Here is a 23,825-nt window from a genome sequence, read left to right on the forward strand (position 1 = left end):
GTTCAAACAAATAGTCATAAGGATGCTCGCTGATCTTGGGAGAAGAATGGATGAACTCAGTGAGAATGCCAACAAAGAAATGGAAGATATAAAAAAGAACCAGTCAGAAATGAAGAATATAGTACTGGAAATGAAAAATTCACTAGAGGGACTCAAAACCAGAGAGATTATACAGAAGAACAGATCAGTGAGCTAGAAGAAAGACTAGAGAAAATCATCTAAGCTGAACAGATAAAAGAAAAAAGAATTAAAAAGAAGGAGAACAGCCTAAGGGACCTCTGGGACAACATCAAGCACACTAACATTCATATTATAGGTGTCCCAGAAGGAGAAGAAAGAGACAAAGGGGCAGAGAATCTATCTGAAGAAATAATAGCTGAAAACGTCCCTAACCTAAGGAAGGAAACAGACATCCAGGTACAGGAAGCACAGAGAGTACCAAGCAAGATAACCCAAAGAGGCCCACACCAAGACACACTATAATTAAAATGTCCAGAATTAAAGATAAAGAGAGAATTCTAAAAGGTGTAAGAGAAAGGCAACAAGTTACATACAAAGGAAACACCATGAGGCTATCAGCTGACTTCTCAGCAGAAATCTTTCAGGCTAGAAGGGAGTGGCACAATATATTTAAAGTGCTGAATGAAAAAACCTACAGCCAAGAATACTCCACTAGGCAAGGTCATCACTCAGAATGGAAGGAGACATAGAGTTTCCCAGACAAGCAAAAGTTAAAGGAGTTTATCACCAAGAAACCAGTCTTAGAAGAAATGCTGAAGGGACTTATTTAAGTGGGAAAGAGAAGACCACAAATAGGAATAAGAAAACTAAAAAAAAAAAAAAAAGGCAATAAAATCACTGGTAAAAGCAAAAACACAGTAAAGGTAGCAAATCAACCACTTACGAAGATAATACGAAAGTCAAAGGACAAAAATACTAAAATTATCAATTTCCATGATAAGAGGGTAACAGATACACACACACAAAGAGTTTAGATATGATATTAAAAACATAAAATGTAGGAGTAGAGCAGTAAAAGAGTAGAGCTTTGAGCAAGAGGTCAAACTAAAGAGACCATCAACTTAATATAGATTGCTATAAACGTAGGTTATTATGTATGAACCTCATGGTAATCACAAACCAGAAACCTATAATAAATACGCAAAAAATTAAGAGAGAGGAACAACCCAAACATAATACTAAAGAAAGCCAACAAACCACAAGGGAAGAGAGCAAGAGAAGAAAGGAACAGAGAAGAACTACTAAAACACCCAGAAAAAAGGCAACAAAATGGCAATAAATACACACTTATCAATAGCTACTTTAAATGTCAATGGACTAAATGCTCCTATCAAAAGGCACAGGGTAGCTGGTTGGATAAAAAAACAAGACCCATATTTATGCTGCATATAAGAGACACACTTCAGACCTAAAGACACTCACAAACTGAACGTGAAGGGAGGGAAAAAGACACTCCACACAAATGGCAACGAAAAGAAAGCTGGGGTAGCAATACTTATATCAGACAAAATAGACTTTAAAACAAAAACTGTAACAAGAGACAAAGAAGGGCCCCACATAATGATCAAGGGAACAATCCAACAAGAGGATATAACACTTGTAAATATAGGAAAAAAATATGTGCACCCAACATAGGAGCACCTAAATATATAAAGCAATTATTAACAGACATAAAAGGAGAAATAGATAGTAACACAATAATAGTAGGGGATTTTAACACTCCACTTACACCAATGGATAGATCACCCAACCAGAAGATCAATAAGAAAACCTTGGCCTTAAAAGACACACTAGACCAGATGGACTTGGTAGATTTATGCAGAACATTCCATACAAAAACCAAAGAATACACATTCTTTTCAGATGCACATGGAACATTCTCAGGGTTTATCAAATTTTAGGGCACAAAACAAGTCTCTATAAATTTAAGAAGACTAAAATAATACCAAGGATCTTTTCTGACCACTGCAGTATGAAACTAGAAATCAACTACAGGAAGAAAATCAGAAAAGCCACAAATATGTGGAGACTAAACAAAATAATACTGAACGATTGGGTCAATGAAGAAATCAAAGGAGAAATCAAAAAATATCTGCAGACAAATGAAAATGAAAATACAACATGCCAAAATTTATGGGATATAGCAAAAGCGGTTCTAAGAGGGAAGTTTATACCAATACAGGCCTACCTCAACAAATAAGAAAAATCTCAAATAAACAATCTAACTGCACCTAAAGGAACTGGAAAAAGAAGAACAAACAAAGCCCAAAATCAGTAGAAGGAAGGAAATAAATAAAAATCAGAGCAGATAAATGAAATAGAGACTAAAAAAAAAAAAAAAAAAAAAAATCAATGAAACCAAGAGCTGGTTCTTTGAAAAGATAAATGAAACTGACGAACCTTTAGCCAGGCTCACCAAGAAAAAAAGAGAGAAGTCTCAAATAAAGTCAGAAATGAAAGAGGAAAAATTACAATGGACACCTCAGAAATACAAAAGATTATAAGACAATACTACGAGAGGCTATATGCCAAAAATTGGATAATCTAGAGGAAATGGATAAATTCTTAGAATCATACAACCTTCCAAAACGGAATCAAGAAGAAATAGAGAATTTGAATAGACCAATCACCAGTAAGGAGATCGAAACAGTAATCAAGAACCTCCCAAAAAATAAAAGTCCAGGACCAGACGGCTTCCCTGATGAATTCTAACAAACATTCAAAGAAGACTTAATACCTATCCTTCTCAAACTCTTCCAAAAAATTGAAGAAGAGGGGAAGATTCATAACTCATTCTATGAAGCCAATATTACCCTGATACAAAACCAGACAAGGACAACACAAAAAAAAGAAAATTACAGGCCAATGTCACTGATGAATATCAACACAAAAATCCTCAACAAAATACTAGCAAATCGAATACAACAATACATTAAAAAGATCATACACCATGATCAAGTGGGATTTATTCCAGGGATGCATGGATGGTTCAACACCCACAAATCAATCAACGTGATACACCACATTAACAAAATGAAGTATAAAAATCACATGATCATCTCAATAAATGCAGAGAAAGCATTTGACAAGATATAGCATCAATTTATGATAAAAACTCTGAATAAAATGGGTATAGAAGGAAAGTACCTCAACATAATAAATGCCATATATGACAAACCCACAGCTAATATCATTCTCAATGGAGAAAAACTGAAAGCTATCCCTCTAAGAACAGGAACCAGACAAGGATGCCCACTTTCACTACTGCTATTTAACATAGTATTGGAAGTCCTAGCCAGAGCAATCAGGCAAGAAAAAGAAATAAAAGGGATCCAAATAGGAAAGGAAGAAGTGAAACTGTCACTATTTGCAGATGACATGATTTTATATATAGAAAACCCTAAAGAATCCACCAAAAAGCTTTTAGAAATAATAAATGAATACAGTAAAGTTGCAGGATACAAAATCTACATGCAAAAATCAGTTGCAATTCTATACACTAAAACAATGAAGTAGTAGAAAGAGAAATTAAGAATACAATCCCGGGCCGGCCCCGTGGCTTGGTGGTTAAGTGCGCGCGCTGCGATGCTGGTTGCCCGGGTTCGGATCCCGGGTGCGCTTCGAGGCACCACTTCTCCGTCCATCCTGAGGCTGAGTCCCACATACAGCAACTAGAAGGATGTGCAGCTATGACATACAACTATCTACTGGGGCTTTGGGGGGAAAAAATAAAATAAATAAAATCTTTAAAAAAAAAAAAAAAAAAAAAGAATACAATCCCATTTACAATTGCAACAAAAAGAATAAAATACCTAGGAAGAAACTTAACCAAAGAGGTAAAAGATCTGTACACTGAAAACTATAAAACCTTGTTGAGAGTAACTGAAGAAGACACAAAGAAATGGAAAGATATTCGGTGCTCTTGGATTGGAAGAATTAACACAGTTAAAATGTCCATACTTCCCTAAAGCAATCTACAGATTCAATGCAATCCCTATCAAAGTTCCAACATTTTTCACAGAAATAGAACAAAGAATCCTAAAATTTATATGGAACATTAAACACCCCGAATAGCCAAAGGAATCCTGAGAAAAAAGAACAAAGCTGGAGGTATCACACTCCCTGATTTCAAAATATACTACAAAGCTATAGTAACCAAAACAGCGTGGTACTGGCACAAACACACACACACAGATCAGGGGAACTGAATTGAGAGCCTAGAAATAAGCCACACATCTATGGCCAGCTAATTTTCGACAAAGAAGCCAAGAACATACAATGCAGAAAGGAAAGTCTCTTCAATAAATGGTGTTGGGAAAACTGGACAGCCACATGCAAAAGAATGAAAGTAGACCATTATCTTACACCATACACAAAAATTAACTCAAACTGGATTAAAGACTGGAATGTAAGACCTGAAACCATGAAACTTCTAGAATAAATCACAGGCAGTACGTTCTTTGACATCGGTCTTAGCAGCATATTTTCAAGTACCATGTCTGACTGGGCAAGAGAAACAATAGAAAAAATAAACAAATGGGACTACATAAAACTAAAAAGCCTCTGCACAGCAAAGGAAACCATCAACAAAATGAAAACACAACCTAACAACTGGGAGAAGATATTTGCAAACCATGTATCTGATAAGGGGGTAATATTCAAAATATATAAGGAACTCATACATCTCAACAACAAAAAAACTAACAACCCAATTAAAAAATGGGCAAAATATCTGAACAGATATTTCTCCAAAGAAGATATACAGATGGCCAGCAGGCACATGAAAAGATGTTCATTCATCATCACTATCAGGGAAATACAAATCAAAACTCCAGTGAGATACCACCTCACGCCTGTCAGAATGGCTATAATTAACAAGACAGGAAACTACAAGTGTTGGAGAGGATGTGGAGAGAAGGGAACTCTCATACACTGCTGGTGGGAGTGCAAACTGGTGCAGCCACTACGGAAAACAGTATGGTTATTCCTCAAAAAATTAAGAATAGAACTACCATACGATCCAGCTATCCCACTGCTGGGTATTTATCTAAAGAACATGAAAACACGAATGCATAAAGATACATGCACCCCTATGTTCATTTCAGCATTATTCACAATAGCCAAGACTTGGAAGCAACCTAGGTCCCCATCAAGGGACGAATGGATGAAGAAGATGTGGTATATATACACAATGGAATACTACTCAGCCATAAGAAACGATGAAATCCAGCCATTTGTGACACCATGGATAGACCTTGAGGGTATTATGCTAAGTGAAATAAGTCAGAGGGAGAAAGTCCAATACTGTATGATCTCACTCATAAGTAGAAGATAAAAACAACAACATGGGTCCAGCCTGCTCACATAGGTGTTAAGTTTACGTGCTCCTCTTTGGCAGCCCAGGGTTTGAGGTTTCAGATCCTGGGCGCAGACCTACGCACCCCTCATCAAGCCATGCTGTAGCAGGCATCTCACATATAAGAAAAAAAATAGAGGCAGATGGGTACAGATGTTAGCTCAGGGCCAATCTTCCTTAGCAAAAATAAATTAATTAATTGAAAAAAATAAAAATAAATTGAAAAAGAACAACAATCAATCACATATAGATAGAGATTGGATCGGTAGTTACCAGAGGGAAAGGGAGGAAGGAGGAGGGCAAAAGGGTTGATTAGGCACATGTGTGTGGTGATGGATTGTAATTAGTCTTTGGGTGGTGAACATGATGTAATCTACACAGAAATCAAAATAGAATGATGTATACCTGAAATTTATATAATCTTATAAACTAGTGTTACGGCAATAAAAAAAATAAAATGGGTAAAAAAAAAAAATAAACGCAATTATCTTTCTTGAAGACTAACAGAAATAATACAAATATATAACAATAACAACAATAATAATAGCAAGCATTTTATACAGTGTGTACTATCAGCCAGGCCCTCTTCTAGGCACCTAACTGGTATTATCTTATTTAATACTTACAAAATCTTATGAGGTAGTTACATTATTATCTTCTTATTACAGATTAGAAACCTGAGAAACTGGAAGGTTACATAATTTGCTCCAGGTCACCCAGTCGTTTCACAGTTCCAGCACTGAAGGACCATTTCACTATATTACCTGTCAACTTAGTATAGTCCATAGAATTATTTTTAAAAAATAAAGAGGAAGGGGAAGGTGGGAGAAAGTCAGAGGATGAATTGGAAAAAAATCAAGAAATTTAATCAATAAATGAACCATAACCATAGGGTTTTAATAATGAGGTACTAACCAGATTATTTTAAGAAGACAACATACATAACAATCCTATTATCCAAATTAAATTGTTCTGAAGACAAACAATGCTCAACAAGTACCTGCAGCCATCACCTCTGATGTCTTTTCTCTCTTCTTCCAACAATAGCTCTGACTTGCAGGTGGAGATGAGCCCATCCCCACTTCTAGCCCATGTGATCTGGCCTAAGCCAATCAGTACAACTCATTCTCTGGCCACAGTGATTGGTTCAGGAATGAGCACATGATCCAAGCCTGTCTAATCAGAGTGAACCTCAGGAGTTTTCTGAAAATTCTGGGAGACAATTTATTTCTGCTGGATTCAAACTAGGAAGGAATTGCCCTGCAGGCTGATGGTCACCATATTGCAATCCTTTAGGACCCAAGAATGGAGCCAACAGCAAAGAAGCAGAACCAAAAATGGAAAGGGTTCGTCCAGTTCATCATGGTTCATCAAATCAGTTCAGCTTAACAGTATTTGAACCATGGTTAAATAGTATTTAACTCTCTCTCTGAAATGTTCTATCATGTAAACTGATTAATTCACTTTTTTCCAAGGTCATTTGAGTTTTCTGAAATTTACATCTGAAAGAATCTTGATATAGACATTGGTATCACGAAGTCAAGTGAAGGTGGGAGTTAAAAGTGACAGACCCTGAAAGGTGAAATCAGCTGAGTGGAGGAAGGAGGAGGGAGGGCTGTGAGGAGCTGTCTACTATAGCCTAGGAAGTTGGCGATCTTTGTTATTCAGTTGTAACATAGCTGATTAAACTCTCACCTCTTTTATCATTGGTCTCAAACCATGTACTTAGGTTGAAGAACTAGGGGACTTGGTAGGAGAATTTCAGGATTGGGGTATGTTGATGAATTTTTGAGACCTGTAGGGGGTCCTAAGGAAAAGAGACTAGTGTCTACTAAAACTAGCTTTCAGAAAGTAGGAAGGGAAGAAACCCTGTTTCGGTAAGAAAGGTGTTTTCTGCTTGCAGCCTATAATTCAAGAGGTTGAGAATCCAGTTATCTGGAGACTTGTCGGTTTCGGAAAGCCAAATTTCACATTCCAGTCTAAATTTAGAGCAACAGAAAGCATGTTGGTGGGTAACAAAACAGACAACATACCCAAGACTAGGAGATGCCCTGATACCAAGGCTCCTGCAAGCAGCTCTGCTCCCTACAGAAGGAAAAAGTCTTCCTAGTTGTACAATTGCAGTTGAATGCAGTCTGGACCAAGGAGCGTGTCAGCTGTGCCATCGTGCTCTAGATTCTTATAGCTAGAGGAATGGATTATCAGTCACGTAAATGCCAGATCAGTCCTCCTGGCCTCAATATATCCTGGCCCTTAACATATTCAAATCCAGGAAACTTCATCCTCATTTCTCTTCAGCTACCCACACTTTCTGAAGACAAACAATATTCCACAAATATCTGTAGCTATCATTTGTCATTCCCCTCCTTCAGCGTCAGCTCCTTCTTATTCCAGTAACATCTCTTTCAGGTGGCATTCTCTTGCCTCTTAAACCTTGAGATACAACATCCCACCACTGACTTCAACCTCCAACCCTACCACTTTTTTCCCTTAATCCAGGTACACATTTTCTCTAATTTCAATAAAACTCCCAGTGCCCTGGCTTGCCTACTTCCTTTCAATTTTTAATCAACGTCATCTTTTGTCTTTTCGTTTTCCTGGGCATAAGCTCAGATTATATTTTCCTGTTTCCCTTGCAGTTAGATGAGGCCAAATGACTGAGTTCTGGTCAATGGAATGGAAATGGAAAAGATGTGTGCCACTTCCAAGCTGGTCCTTAAAACATCCCTCAGTCAGGCTTCTTTCTCTTTCCCATCTGCTGGAAGAATGAAGAGGATCCTAAAGTCCATGACTGACCATGTGAAGCAGGGATGCTCCAGTCTAGATGACCTTCACTGGATTGTTAGAGCAGGGTGAATTAAATTATTATGTTAAGCTACTGAAATTCCAGGGTTGTCTGTTACCTGATTGACCTGTCCTGACTAATGTCCTGACTAATACATCAATGAAAACAAGGCTTTATTTCAAACTCTCTTCAAAATTTGAACTCACCTGCTCTCTTGACATTGCATGCTGCCTCCCTGGAAAAACCCCAGCTCAGGATATCAATTCCACTGTCTGCTTTCTCAGCTTTATGCTACCTTCCAGCTGTAGGTAGAAGAGCAGTTCACAAGACCAAGAGGACTGGTACTACCTTAGGTGGTCCCCAACACTACTCAGGACCTTCTACCAGCCCACCTCTTTGACAATTTCTCCAACGTTTCTTGAGCTTTTGGAAACGTCTAATACTATTTGACCATTCCCTCCCTGAAACATTCTCTTCCCTTGGCTCTCATTCTACTACTCTCCAAGTTTTCTGACCTCTCATCACTTCTTAGACTCCTTTTCAGTCCCTCATTCTGTCCCATTATCCTTTAAATCCCATATTTCCTCCACTGCTCTCATCCTTTGGAGGCAATCTCATCTACTCCCATGGCTTCAACTACCATGTATATATTGACAACTGTAAAACTTACACCACCAGTCTAGACAAGTCTCAAACCTCAAACCCTACGGTTGTCTCCAACAAGGCACATAAAAATGTATCTGAAACAGAAATCACCACTTTCTTCTCCCATCTCCCCTGAAATCTGCGCTCCCTTTGTCAGTGGATCCCCTTAGACATAGCCTAGGAGGATGACTCAACGCCAAAACTCCACAACTATTTATAACTTTCTCCACTCTCTAAATATGTAATGAATCTGTCCCTTCTCCCACATACCTCCTGGTACCGACACTTGTATTTTATTACCTGAATTACTTCAAAAACATTTTCACCAATTCCCATATCTCTAGTTTTACTCCTCCAAATCATCCCATGTGGCTGACACACAGATCTTTCCAACATACGAATCAGAAGATATCTATTCCGTATTGGAAATCCTTCACTGGCTCCCTATACTATCTTTGGAATAAATATTTCTCTGTCTCTTCTGAACTCTCAACACTTTTATCCAACTTCCCACTGGACATTTTTAGTCCAGTCTTCCACAGTGACTCATACTCAACATATCTACCATTCCTGACTCTGAATCCAAACCTGAGTTTCTCACTATATTTCCTCTTCCATGAAGAGCACCACCATCTTACCCGTGCCTAAATCAGATATCTGGACAGCACTGCTGACGATCCCCAGCCCTCTCCCCTACATCCTATTCATCACAAATCTTTGAGATTCTTCCTATTTAATATCTCCTGAATTCATCAGCTTCTCCTCAAATCCAGCTCAAGTAGCCTAGCCCAGATCACCATAATCTCTTGTCGGCAACAGCCTCCTAACTAGTCTCCTTTTTGTAATCTTGTCTTCCCTTCAAAATCGTTCTTCACACTCTAGGCAGAATGATCTTTCTAAAATGTTATTATGATTGTGCTTAAAACCTTACAATGATACTCCTCCACTGCTTTCAGCATCACAAAAATAGCTTTAATGGAGCTTAGGTCCTAGTGAAGGAAGATAAAAAATAAACAAGATAATAGATAATGGCAAGACATTGGAGAGGGAACGTGACTTTAGATCTGACGGCCAGGGTCAGCCTCTTACAGAAGTGACATTTCAGTGAGACCTGAAGGATTAGAAGGAGCCAGCCTTGAGGAAGGAGGCAGACCCCAATTTGTTTACTTACCATCATCCCCACTGGGCTGTAAGCTCCCTGAGGGCAGGACCCATGATTTATTCATCATTCTGTTCTAAACATCTACCACAATTTTTGGCACTCAGAGGTTCTGAATACACATTTGATGAGTGAAGGGATGAATGAAGTTTAAGTTTAAATTTTTGTGTGGGGCAACTTTAGGCTAATTGTGTGCTCACATTTTTTCGTACATTTGTTGACATCAACTTGTGGAACTTCTAAGCAGACAAATTTCCAGGCAGACAAAAATGAATGGGATTTAGACTTTAAAGAGGAGTTTAGCTTTCCTTAAATCCTTCTAAAACATTTCAGGACAGATTCTGCACAGCAGTCTCTTACAACCAGGAGCTCTAAGAGGATATCAGAACAGATGAACCACTTGCTATGATAGCACATGGTATTTCAGCCCCACCAACCATAAAAGCCAGCATCAGTTAGCGGGCTGGGCTCCAAGGCTCCCTGGCTTTGGGCTTATTGATAGAAAAAAACTGTTTTCATACAAACTCAAATCAACCTCAGATATTCAGATTCATAAAGAAAATGGTTTTAAGTCATGATGGTTCATTTCTGCTAAGCATAAAAAAACAATAAAGGATTCTTTAAAATACATTATATTGCATTTAATTATTGGATTTGATTCTTGAAAATAAGAAATTCAGGTTCATAATCCCTTACTTTCAAAATGAAAGTTTTTTTGTAAAACAAAAAAAAAGAAAAAAAAAACAAATTTGGCAGCAAAACCTGATCTGATGTGAAAATATATCTTTCAATTAATCTTCTTGGTGTGATTATTCATTTGTTTCACTGCAGAAATATAATGTGTTTCATTACAGTGTGCTGCCTCTGACCCCACAGGAATATTGGGTAATATATGATATATGCAATGTACTATTTTTCTAAAATCCGAAAAGTTCTGACCTCCAAGGCACATCTGGCCCTAAGGGTTTTGGATAGAGGATCTGTATTCTATTATAACACTCACCCAATTCTATTATCTTGAGTTATAAAACTTCCCATGTGGGCTTTGAAGTACTTAGCAAAAATAAAGTAACAGAAACACAATTAGCATGATTTTAGCATTTGGAAGTAATATAATTGAAAACTGTTCCTTTCAGATCTGATTTAAAGTATGCACTTATGCCACTAATGATTGCCTCTCCAATAAGTATATACTTCTATGAGCCAGAGATGCTTCTGAGCAGGGGGGAAGCTTTATTGATAAATCCTTTACAGCCTTAATCTGGGCATTGCAATTTTCAGAATAATTTGCCACAGCCTCTAATTTGCCCAAGTGTTTCACTGTTCTCATTTTATAACTGTTATAATTTTCTTATACTTTATATTTTTTTCTCCCCAAAGTTTTAAGAAACAGCACCTACCTGCTGAGAGCAAGGTTTCTACTCTTTATACAGGGCACAGACCCAGTACCCAGCTGCAGACTTCATTACCTGTAGTATTCCTGATTCTCACAATCACACTGCAGAGATATTTTCTATTCTGCCCATCACATAGTTGAGCAAATCGGGGTCAATTTGCAGAAAGCCACATGGCTACTAAGTGACAGAGCTGAATTCAAACCCAGGAATGTCTAGCTCCAAAGTTTGCTTCTTGCAAAACGTCATAAGGCAAATAATTGACCCATGCTTCAATCTCATTTGCAACTTTTATGTAGTTGGAAGAAAGGCTTTAAGGCTGCTTTATTCACGGTAGAAATGAGAGTGTAGTTGTTTTTTCAAAAAATGCCTATGCTAATAATTTGACAGCATCTTTACACTTCCATAAAGTGAAAAGATATAGCATCTGGTTTTAAAAGATTCAGCTCTAAAGCCACATAAAATGTCAGTTCACGTAATTTTGTTTTTTGTTTTATTGCTTTTTAAAAAATAAATACGAATTTATGGAGTTGGATAAGCTTATTAACAAATACACCAAAATCAGATGTTTAACAGTCACCCACCTTTTAGAAGCGTTATCTACATTCATTGGAAATATTATCATACAAGGGGAAGAGAAAGGCTTACACTTTATAACAACAAAGCATCAAAGGACAGAGATGAAGGTCATTAATGATTTTAATTTTTTTAAGGTCCATTAAAATTAGAGAAACATCAAAGCACTCAGAGTGTTAAGGGTTTATTATTACAGCATTTTAGAATTTACTAGTTCATACCTTTCAATCACAGCAAGTTATTAGCAGTGAAGGGATGAACCCTCTCAAGAGGATTTTTATTTCAACGATAGGGTGTTATGGACAAGACAACCTAAGTTTAAAAAAATTAGTAGCAAGCGCTAGTTGAGTTAATCAGTTAGAGACAAACTGTGCCCTTGGGAAGCTAAATGAAAAAGCAACAGTAAAGCTTACAGAACTTAGCTCGTACAATTTGCCTTGAAGGCGGAAGATTGGTTCCCTGAAATAGCAAAGAATTATATGCTTTAGTTCAGAAAAAAAGTTTTTAAAATAAAGTCTGTTATTACCTCTTCTCCTTTCAAAACAATGGAAAAAAGTCTAGAGCAGAGGTTTCAATTTGTTCAATAATTGTACCTCTGAATTAAAAAAAAAAACTATAAAATCATCATTGTTTTGACTTGAAAAGAAATAACAATGCAAATATTCATTATCACATAAAACATAAAAGAAACAGCAAACTGTCGGAGTTAATGCAATCTCTGCAGAGCGCTATTAGTCAGAGACAGCTGGTCAGCCCCAAACACAAAACTCAAAAGATCAGATCATCTTAGGAATTAACATCTTCATTAGCCAACAGGAATTTGGTGTGGCAGAGATTAAATCCACCAACTGCCTTCTTTATGAGCTGTCCCTTCACTGTTACCAAGCTGTGCAAATGTGTGAACTAGTCAGCAGCACCAGAAAGCTCATGCAACTACTCACCGTATTTTAACCTTGAACTGACTCACAGATTCAATGTTAAATCAAATTTAGGGGTAATGTAAGCAAGCAAAGTAGGACACAAGAAGTCAAATTTGAAAAGCAAAGCAAACAGCAGAAAAGTTATTTAAAATAAATCAATAGGGTTAGCTGCGTAAAATAGCAAAAAAAAAAAAACAAAATGCAATTCACTCCAAAAACTTTAAAAGCAAAAACAAAACAAAAAGCCACATTTCCAGCAAAATTTGCACGATTAATATGCATTAAAAAATAGTCAATCAAGCAATTTAGTTCAAATTCTTTGGGGCACGCATGCACTGATTCTTTTAAACAATTCCTACCTGATTTCCAATTGTGTTTTTCTTGTGAACCTGACTGCTCCTCTGCTGAGCACTGAGAAAAGCAAAGGAGAGCAGCACTGAAGAAACTCGTAAGATTTTTTTCTGAACAAGTAACAGATCTTAAAATATATACACGCTTTAAAAATATATCAACAACTGAGGCAGAGCTAATATCAAAAATTCAGGTCAGTTTAATTCTGGAAGTAAAATCAACTCAGTGGAACTTCTAGTACCAATTAACAGTCACAAACCAAAAACGTAATAACACCACAGGAAGAAAAGTTGCACCGCCACATTAATAACATGAGTCAATGCAAGGATTTGTGGCGTCCCACAGGTATACTACAGAACAGTCGTACTGAAAATTAACAGTTAACATTTAATGAGAATATGCTATGTTCTAAGTGCTTTGCAGATATTAGTGATTTTAATTTTAATTTTAACCCTGTGAGATAGTTACTCTTGTTCTTCTCGTTTTACAGATGAAGAGACTGAGACACAGAGAAGGTAAGTGGCTTTCCCAACGTTACTCAGCTAATAAGTGGGGGTGCCAAGTAGTCTGACTCCAGATCCCAAACTCTGTGACATTATCCAATCTCATCGCTTTGAACTCCACTATATTCTGACAACTGCCATAGTGCCTCTCCAGCTTGGGCCTCTCTCTCCGACTCATGTATTTGAACTCACCTGGATGTCGAATGGGCACCTCAAACTTAACACGCCAAAACTGAACTCGCGATCTCCTCCCTGAAACCTGCTCCCCCCAGTCCTCTTCTCAATTAGTGGCAATTCCAAATTTCCAATTGCTTAAGCCAAAATCCTCTTTCTCCACACTCCATATCATCAGCAAATGCTACTGACTCTACTTATTCTTAAAATGTATTTAAAATTCAACATCTTTTTACCACTTCCACTGCTACCACCTTGGACCCACCCACCGTTCTCTCTCACTTGCATGGTTGCCATCACTTACTCTCTGGTCTCTGCTTCCACACTTGACTCCATGAGGTCTATTTTCAACACAGAAGCCAGAGTGATCCTTTTAAAGAGGGGATCCTGTCACTCTTCTGCTCAAAACCCTCTACTAGTATACAACACCATTCCACTCAGGGTAAAAGTCCAAGTCCATACAATGGTCCACAAGGCCCTACTCAGCTGAGCCCCACCCTCTGCCTCTTTGACACATCTCCTCTCTCTGCACCTCGTTGCACCTCGTTCACTGGAGAGGTCCAGCCACATTGAATCTTTTTTTTTTCAAACCCACCGAGCATACTCCCACCTCACAGCCTTTATGCTAGCTGCTCCCTCTGCCTAGAATACACTTCTCTCATATATCTGCAGTGCTCCAGCATCATCTCCTTCAAGTCTTTGCTCAAATTTATCTTTTTGGTGAGACCTACCATTACCACCCTATCAAAATTGTCTCTCTCCCTTCTTCCAGGATTCTCATCCCCTTTATACTGTTCTGTCTTTCTCTATGGCATTTTTCACCTGCAAACATACTATATAGTTTACTGATTTTTTGTGTTTATTGTCTGTCTCCCTCTATTGGAATGTAAGCTTTGTGTGAGTGGGGTTTTTGTCCGTTTCATTCACTGCTATAACCCCAGTGCCTAGAAACTACCTGGCCCATCATTGGCTTCTACAAATATCTGTTGAATGAAAAGTCCAATGAGGTTGACATTATTATAACAAGAGTACAGAGGGGTTAAGAGCCAGATATCACCCCAACAATTTAACCCCAGAGCCCACATATCCAGGCACTATGTTACTTTCTCTCTCTAAAGAATGAAGACTTTCTTTTGGTGAATCCATGAGTAAATACTTATCAATATAAGAAAAAACAACTCATTTTGGTTATTCTGGGAAGACTAGCAATACCGAACAGTCTAACTGGTTGTTCAGCAGTTTATAGAAGCTGTTTTGGAGATCGATGGAATAGTCTAAAATAGAGAAAAAGTAGATTAAAGTCATCAATCAACTGTTTAAAGCGATGGGATATTATGGTTCAGTAGCACATCAGAAATCAACCCAACACTTAGAACAGTTGTTCAAAATAGCAATCTTTTATAATCTGTGATGTATTTAAGCTGCTTCTCTTCATTCAAACTCATGAGGAACCATACACTACATTCAACTGAGTGTGGGGAAGGGGTGGGTTGTGAAAGGCCACACTGTATTTGATTACTAAAGATATTTTGTGTATATTTTTGTTTTTTAATTTGCTAATTTCAGCTTCTTTCTTTGCTCATTTTTTGTTCCCTTTTTCAAGTTTTTAGTTAAATGTTTAATTCCCTTAATCACTATGAAATTCCTCTCTCTCCAACCATTTCTCTACTTGATCCAAATCCACATTATTCAGGTCTTTGTGGTGAGGTTGTGAACGAGGTGAAGTCTGTGTCCACCTGTGGCCAGGGGTCTGATGCGCCCACACTGCCCTCTGGCTGCCCACCATGCCCTGATGCATGCAGGGTGTCTAAAGCACTGCTCTTCCTGGGCCTACGGATCTTTCCCATGCTTTCTTTCTCCAGGGCCCCGCTGCTTTCCTCGATTCTAGGAAGAAATGGGAAAACTACTATTGTAATGTGATCATGCCTTCTTTACGGATATGGTCATCTCTTCCAAGCACCGTAATAGTGTTTTAAGGTTTGTTTTTGTTTGCTTATGTTTGCTGAGGAAGATTTGCCCTGAACTAACATCTATTGCCAATCTTCTTCTTTTTTTTTTGCTTTTTTCAGGAAGATTCGCCCTGAGCTAACATCTGTGCCAATCTTCCTCTATTTTGTATGTGGGTCGCCACCACAGTATAGTGACAAGTGGTGTAGGTCTGTGCCTGGGATCCGAACCTGCAAACCCAGCCTGCTGAAATGGAGCGCACAGAACTTTAACCACTTGGCCATGGAGCCAGCCCCTTAAGGCTTTTTTTAAGGGGAAATGTCTTAAAATAAATCACTGACTAGTGGTGATAACTTCAAACTATGACAGACCCACAGGTATTTACTTTGGAGTGGGCAAACTATGGGGGACCCTTGAATTATGTGTAGGTCCCCTTAAAATCACATAAGAGAAAAGAAGATGAGTATAAAGCAAAAGACACAGAGATTGTTGATGACTCCTTGTGCTACCTTATGCAAAGAGTATGACCTAAATGGACCTCAGTTTCTTAGCTGTAGAGTGTGTGTGTGTGTGTGTGTGTGTGTGTGTGTGTGTGTCTGAGTTACTCTCAGAAATTTATGAGCCATACTACTTGAAGAGACTTTCCACTGGAAGAGTTTTCATCTACTAAATAATGCATATTTAGAGTCTACCACTTGTAAGAATACACAGGAGAAAAAGAGATTTGTTTTATAAGCCAATCTCAAATATTAGCGTCAGAATAAATACTAAATTACCTTTACTTTCGACCTAAAGAATAATATTTTTCAGTAACTGGCTCCATAAATCCAAAGATTGTTGTTAATGACATATTTAGGTACTTGAAGTTATTCTATAAGCAACATAATAAAAAACAAGCTGCCTAGTTAGAAAACATCCTTTATCATAATTCTTATGTATGCAATGATAATTGAACTGAAAGTATTTCAAAATACTTATTTTAAAATGTGTTCATGGGAAACCAGTAAGGACTTGCAAGTCAATTTGAGCCTTTGGACATATTTCTGGTGATAGGTACTTAACTGGTTATGTTTGCAATATTGTAAAATATACTTATGTATAATGTTTTAATTTGACATAAGTCAAAATTTTAGGGCACTAACTGTCTGTAAGGCACTCTGAAAGATATAAACATGAACAAGGTACAGTCCTTGTAATGAGAAGCCTACAATTTATCTAGTGCGGGTAGTGAGACACATAAAACACAAATAACAAAGAAAGAGTAAGCTCTATAAGAATAGATATATGCGGAGATAATAAAAAGCCTCCAAAAAAGTACTTGTGTTTCAAATGAGGAATATAATTACCCCATATCTTCTTCTTATGTGTGTGTGTTTGTTGTTAATTGTATAAATTCCTACAAGCCACTGTGAAAGGCCTTGCCGGAACACTAAAACACATAAAACCAAATTAGGTTTATTAGTTTAATGCTCTGAGACAAAACGATTTTAAAAGTATATAACAAGAGGCTTAAATTTTTATAAAAATAAGAGCACAGTGGAAGACATTCAAAGAAAAAGAACCCATGTTACCTCTTAGCTCAAAATTTTTTTGCATATTCATTTCCATCCTTGCCCATGTGTATACACAATAAAAGATTCAAATAAGAGAAGTGTGTGCGAAGGGGGTGTGTGACCACTTACCAAATAAATCCTATGCATTAGTAATTGCTCTACATGGTCAGAGATAAGAAAGATCATTTTGGTCTAATATGATCTGAGATTTTCACAGAAAACTTGAAGAAACATAAAATTTTAATAGAGGAAGACAACGAACTGCATTGCAAGAGAATGGAGTAGTATTAGCAAAGCCAGGAGGTAGAAAGATGGGGCATGCAGGGAAGTTGTGGAAAGGAAAACTACTATGGCAAAATTATATAATCACAGACTCAGATTTGTAAATGACCTTAGAAACCATCTAGTACAATAACTGTATGTTGAGGCCAATTATGGAGAATTTGGCCATTACACTGAAGGCAGCAGAAAGTATTCAACGCTTCTGAGCCAGCAAATGGCATGATCAAACCAATGTTTTAGTAAAAATTACCTCCCTGAAATAGGCAGTATTGACTCTGAAGCAGGGAACACAGGAAGCAGCCAGCCAGTCCCTCTGACTGCTGGAATCCTGCCCAGCCTTCCAAGTCCAATCAAATACCATTTCTGGATTATTCCATCTTAGAAACCTCTGGTTACCTCTCCTTCCCATGAACTCCCAAATCTGTGCCTGTATTATATAAACAGGATTGTGTGATAGCCAGGTCTCTAACTCCACTCCAACAATGTCTGCACCTTGATGGCTGATGGCGTGTTGCATTAATCTTGGTATCTCTGCCTCTCTTACATCTGACATTACCTAGCACAGTGTTTATGGTAGTTTCTTAAGAAATATTTATGGAATTGTATTTTGATGCCAGGGCTATTCATAACCATATTATTAATGCTTATCTGCAATAAAAAAATTAAATAATTTGAAGAAGTGTGTCACAGACATGAGCTGTGGCAAGAGTATGGTACATTTAAGGATCCAAAAGTGGCCAGTCTAGCCGGAGCATAGAGTTGGGTGGTGGGGTACAGAGGAACAGTGACAATAGAACAGGCTGAAGAGGTAAGCAGAAGACAGATTCTATAGGGCCCCAGAAACCATATTAATGATATTAGATTTTATTCTGAAAGTAATAGGGAATCCCAGAAGCAATGAGAAAGAACACGACAAGAGGCAGGGAAACTGTTGGAGTAACCCAAGCAAGAGAGGACTAACTTTAGCGGTAGCAATAATGATAGGAAGAAATAGACAAATCCAAAAAATATCACAGAGGTAGAATCAAATGGACTTGGTAAAGATGGAGGGAAACACAAAGATGAGGGGGGAATAAGGAGTAAAGAATGAAAACTAGGCTTCTGGTTTGAGCAACTGGGAGTTACCATCCAGAGAGTGAGAACAATGGAGGAGGCATAAATTATAAGATCAGATGATGAGTTAATTTGGGACTGTTGGGTTGAAGCTTTTGCAGGATATACAAGTAGAGATGCCCAGTATGCAGGTGAATATGGCACACAGTCCAGGAAAAAGTTCTGGAATTGAGATCTAGATTTAGAGTCACTGGATAAAGTCGGTAATTGAAACCACTGGAGTGGGTGATATCGGTCAGGATAGTGAAGTGAGTGAGGAAAGAAGAGGGTCCACAGAAGAATACTGATAAAAACCGGCTCTTAAGCCATTATCAGAGGATAAAGAGCTCCAAAATAAGACTGAGAGGGAGTGTCTAGAGCAGAAAGAGGAGAGCCAGGAGACGGTGGAGGGTTATTAAAGCAAAGGGACAGAGTTTTTCAACAAGGAGAGCTTAATGGTGTCAAACGAAGAACTCAGAATTGTCCATTGGATTAACTGTTTTGTCCTGGCCAAAGCAGTCTCAACAGAGTGGTACGGTAGAAACATAACTGCAGTGGGCTGAAAAGTGAAAGAGAAGTGAGAAAGAAGAAAGAGGAGTACAGATTCTAAGTCAACCCAAAGAGGGCTCAAATGAATCAAGGAAATGGAGAGTCCCTCGGAGATGCAGATTCCACAGCAAATGACAGGGTGTGCCTCTACCTCTACCACTGTGCTCAGTTTGTAGACGAGACTTGGAATTAAATGAAACTTCAGTAATAACCATGATGGAGAAAATACTAGCAAAATGGCAACACACAAACTAAGACAGTAGGAGGGAAAAGTCCATCCTTTATATTTTAGTCACAGAGCATTTAAAGAGTTGACTGTATATTCCTGAGCCCTGGGGTTTGTTAGCAGCAGCTAACAGCAGTACCTCCTTGTTCTCTTCTAGTAGTCACCACTGCAGGTCACAACAAGCTGTCAGTAAGGTAGCACCCACTAATGAAGGACCCAGAGCAATCTGCTTGTTTGTAGAGTAAACCATACTCTAGAGCTGTGCTGTCCAATACGGTAGCTGGTAGCCAGATGTGGCCATTTAAATTAAATTTTAATTAATAAAAATTTAATTTAATTTAAAAATTCATTTCCTCTGTTTTACTAGCCACATTTTAGCTACTCAATAGCCACATGTAGCTAGTGGCTACTGTATTGGTCAGGACAGATCATAAAATATCTCCATCATCTCAGAAAGTTATGCTGGACAGCACTGCTCTGGAGTAAAGAAGCTCTCTTAGAATGTTGTTTTTATTATCCCGAGAAGATTATGAACACTTGCTGAGAGTCCCAAGAGTGCAACTTATCACATGTAGGCCTGACTCCATCCAATCAGATCGAAGCCAAAGGGAGAAGAAAACTACACCATGTCAATTCCTCCAGCAGGATCTTCAGTGAAGTCTCAGGCTAAATATTATGCAAGAAAACCCAACAGAACTTGGGGGCCTGTAAAATAAGGATGACTCATCTCCTAAGACTCATGTTGAGGAGGAAGATGAAGTTCACAATAACAGAATTGAGAATGAAAGGGAAAAATGGAAGTCCACTTATCTTTAAAATGGTGCTTAGAACCTTGGAATGTCGAACTTATTTGAATAGGTGATACTAATGATGTCTTTGAAGGTTGCTCAACACTGTATTTCTGCCTGATAACAGTCCCAGTAAGCAACCAAGCATTTAATTCCTAAATTTGCATAAGAGTCAAAAGAAGGATCTTGTTACAATCGAATACCTAAGTTTTGATTCCACAAGAAAGGTAACAGTCTCATGTGAGAACAGGAACTAGAAACACTATTATAATAGAATATGATTATGAATTAGGGAAAAATGAAAAAGAATGTAAAGGGAAAGACCAAGATTGCTCTGCAACTTGGTGCCAAGGTTCACATATACTGCGGTTAGTAAAATGGCAACAGAGACATTCCAGAGGATCAGGAACGAGATATAATGAATGTTACAATCCATAGAATTTTCATGGTGCTCATGTAACAAGCACTGAAATCTGCACAACGTATCATTTCAACTGTGAGAAAACAGGTGTTGAGACCTACCCAGCAGATTGAAAAACAGGCCTTGGTCTGCTGCCTGTGGCATAGAGATATTACTCTAAAGGTCCGGATCTGGAGCCCATCTTTCTCTTAAACCACTGGACTGCATAACTCTTAGTAACTCAGAAGGCAAACTGTGCCCACGGAACCCATGGAGAAGAGCACAAGAACTTGAAAGTTCACTTCCCAAGGCATTCAGCTAACAAGTCTGCCTTTCTGTTCAAACAGCAGGATTACTGAGAAAGAGGGCAACTCAATGAAAGAACAATTTGACTAGCTCTTATTTTCTTAAATAACAAAAACTAGTTATATTGTGTAAAAAAATAGAATGTAGGAGTTTTTTTTTCAACAGGGAAGAAGGAAAAATTAAAATCTTAAATCATGGGGAAAGTTGATGTTTTTTTCTGGAATACTGGACTTTTAGGTTGGGAAACTATATTACAGCTGAAAGATCAAGCTTTTAGAAGTCAGGAAATTCCAAAGCAAGCCTACAGCAGCGCTTATTTGGACACATCACACATGGTACATATTTTACGGTCCATGTTTAACAAATAGCTGGGAGATGAAAAAAAGAAGTTCCACATATTCAACATGGCAGAATAAATTCTATAGCAGAAAGAAGAATTTTGAGATGTTCTGAACACTACTCTGAGACCAAAGATATTTCATTGATCCAGTTTTAGCATTTGTTTTCCTTTTTCTTATTTTTAGAACAAAAAGTCATCCCAGTTGAAAAAAGTATACATGTGTAAAATACTATGTACATCACCATCCTATAAATCTGAGAGGCAGTCCCCCTCTTTTGGCAACTCTCTAAAAATCTCATGAAACAAATGCTTATTTTCCTCAACTTCAGATCTTAGTTTTCTATCTTTGGAACTTAATACTTACATAATTGTCTTCAAATACGGCTTGACTTTTCTTCCTTGATGAAAACAGCATTCCTGCCAACTTTAAAATTTATAGCTACAACCATATTTATTTTTAGTTTTAAAAGCATAAAAAATACAACTCCTCAAAGTGATTTTGAAATGAACATTTCCTCATTTTCATAATTATCCCATGTCACACTGAAAAATACTCCAACTCAGCATACAGATGGAAATAACATTTACCTCTGAGCAGCACAAAATATTACATTTGGAGATAATATCAGCAACTAAAATATATTCCAGTGGCAGTCATATTCCAGTCATTATGAACTTCATAACAAAGTAAAATGGCGCATCTAATAATCAAATTCCTCTGTGTGTGTGTGTATCTGTGTGCGCATGTGTCCGAGTGCATATGTATGGCACTTTCTCACTTTTACAACTACACTCAGTTTTCAAAAGCACTTTCACATAACTTCATTAATTTGATCTTCTGACAATCCTGAAAGGTATACAAGACAGGGATTATTTATTAGTCCATGTAATAGAGCAGTAAACTGAGATACAGAAAGGCTAAGTGACTTGCCAAAACCCAAAGCTCATCGGCGGCAAACTCTGGAGAAATAATCCAGACTCTGACGCTCAGACCAGTCCTTTACAACAAAGTTTAGGTGTGCAGTTTAAATTAGATGAGAAACGTGCAAAGTTGCTGAGTTTCTAAAGCAGTTTCAACAATGCTTCTTTTTTCTCCCCCAGCATCATAAAGGTTCATAGTCTATCTTGCTGCTGGAAAAATGGGGGTAGTCACCTGGATTACAGAGAAACTGCATCAAAAGGCTGGGTTTGAAAGTATTCACACTTGCAAACTTATATGCCTTTGAAAACCTAGTCAAAATAACACTGTAATCCAACAGCCTCTAAAGTAGAAAATATTGAAATTTATTGGGGATAATAAACTCTGGACCATTTATCTTTAAAAATAAATAGAAAGGGTAATCTAGGTAAAAAATGTTTCAAGAAGAGTATGGGGTAAAATTGAAATTATACCACTGGTTGCAAAACATGTTCAAAACTTGAATCTTTCCAAACTGATTATGATTTTTCCTCTCTTTCCTCCTGGAATCCGGACACCACAACAAGGCAGCGTTGCAACGTCTTTTTCACTTTTAAGTTACGATCAAGTGTACATCTACATCTGCTATATTTTTATAAGAACCTAACTGGCATTTGTAACCAATAAAAATCAGCCTTAAAGGCAGCACTCGTGTTATTTCAAATGATTCGGGGATTTGTTTTTCTTTTAAATTCCTCAAAGAAGCAATTGAAGTAAATGGAGAATGTGTCAGTTTAAATTTTTACATGTGTTTCTCTATACTTTTCAATTATTAGGCAAGCTCCTAAAAGACAAAAATTATTTTTGTCCTTTATTTTCTCCCCCATAGCAACTAGAGTAGAGGTTGGCATAGGCCATGTGGAGTTCACTGACTGTGCTGGAAACCAGGCAGAAATTCTCAGGTCCCCCCTTCCAGGCCTAAGGACAAGGAGGAATATCAGAGTCTAGGTTTCGTCCCACTGGTGATTTTGCAGAGGAAATGAGCAGTGCAGATGGTGAGAGCCATGGGAGCTAGAAGAGAGGGGAGCAGGTCTGTGTGAAATGCCTACGGAGCAAATACCTATCTAGAGGTTGGAGTGGGCAGTGTGGCTAAAAAGACAACTGACCAAAGGAGCATATTCACCACTGTGTTCTAAGGCCTTGACACAAACGTCATAGACAGAAAACAGCTGAGAAAAACGCATCTACCACACAACAGTAATAGCCACTGGATGCAAAATATATGTATACCATTGGTTAGGCCATCACAGCTACAGCCAAGTTTAGAATGAGATAATTTTCTGTTGGATAATTGAGCCTTTCCTCCCTAAAACATGGCTATGAAGTCCTCAGGCCACTGTTTAGTTTAGATAACATGATCTATGTATCTGTTTCTTCTAAGTCAGAGTGTAATTAAATAAATTAGTTTTAAATTTTGTTGCATTTTATTTTTTATTTGTCCCTGTTCTTGAATACACGGTTCCAGTAACAGTACATAGGCCCCTTTACTTTATATTTTAT

At 37.8% G+C, this 23,825-nt stretch overlaps 1 protein-coding gene across 1 annotated transcript in view; it reads right to left on the bottom strand.

Moving 5' to 3' along the window:
- DNM3 (dynamin 3) overlaps positions 1 to 23,825 on the bottom strand; it is a 523,181-nt gene that overhangs the window by 289,934 nt on the left and 209,422 nt on the right. Inside the window, exon 13 of the mRNA XM_058540062.1 lies at positions 13,216 to 13,267. Within this exon, the coding sequence (XP_058396045.1) occupies positions 13,216 to 13,267 (52 nt within the window). The remainder of the gene's footprint in view (positions 1 to 13,215; positions 13,268 to 23,825) is intronic.

The sequence above is a fragment of the Diceros bicornis genome, chromosome 4 (assembly GCF_020826845.1).
Source record: "Diceros bicornis minor isolate mBicDic1 chromosome 4, mDicBic1.mat.cur, whole genome shotgun sequence".
Classification (NCBI taxonomy): Eukaryota; Metazoa; Chordata; class Mammalia; order Perissodactyla; family Rhinocerotidae; genus Diceros; species Diceros bicornis.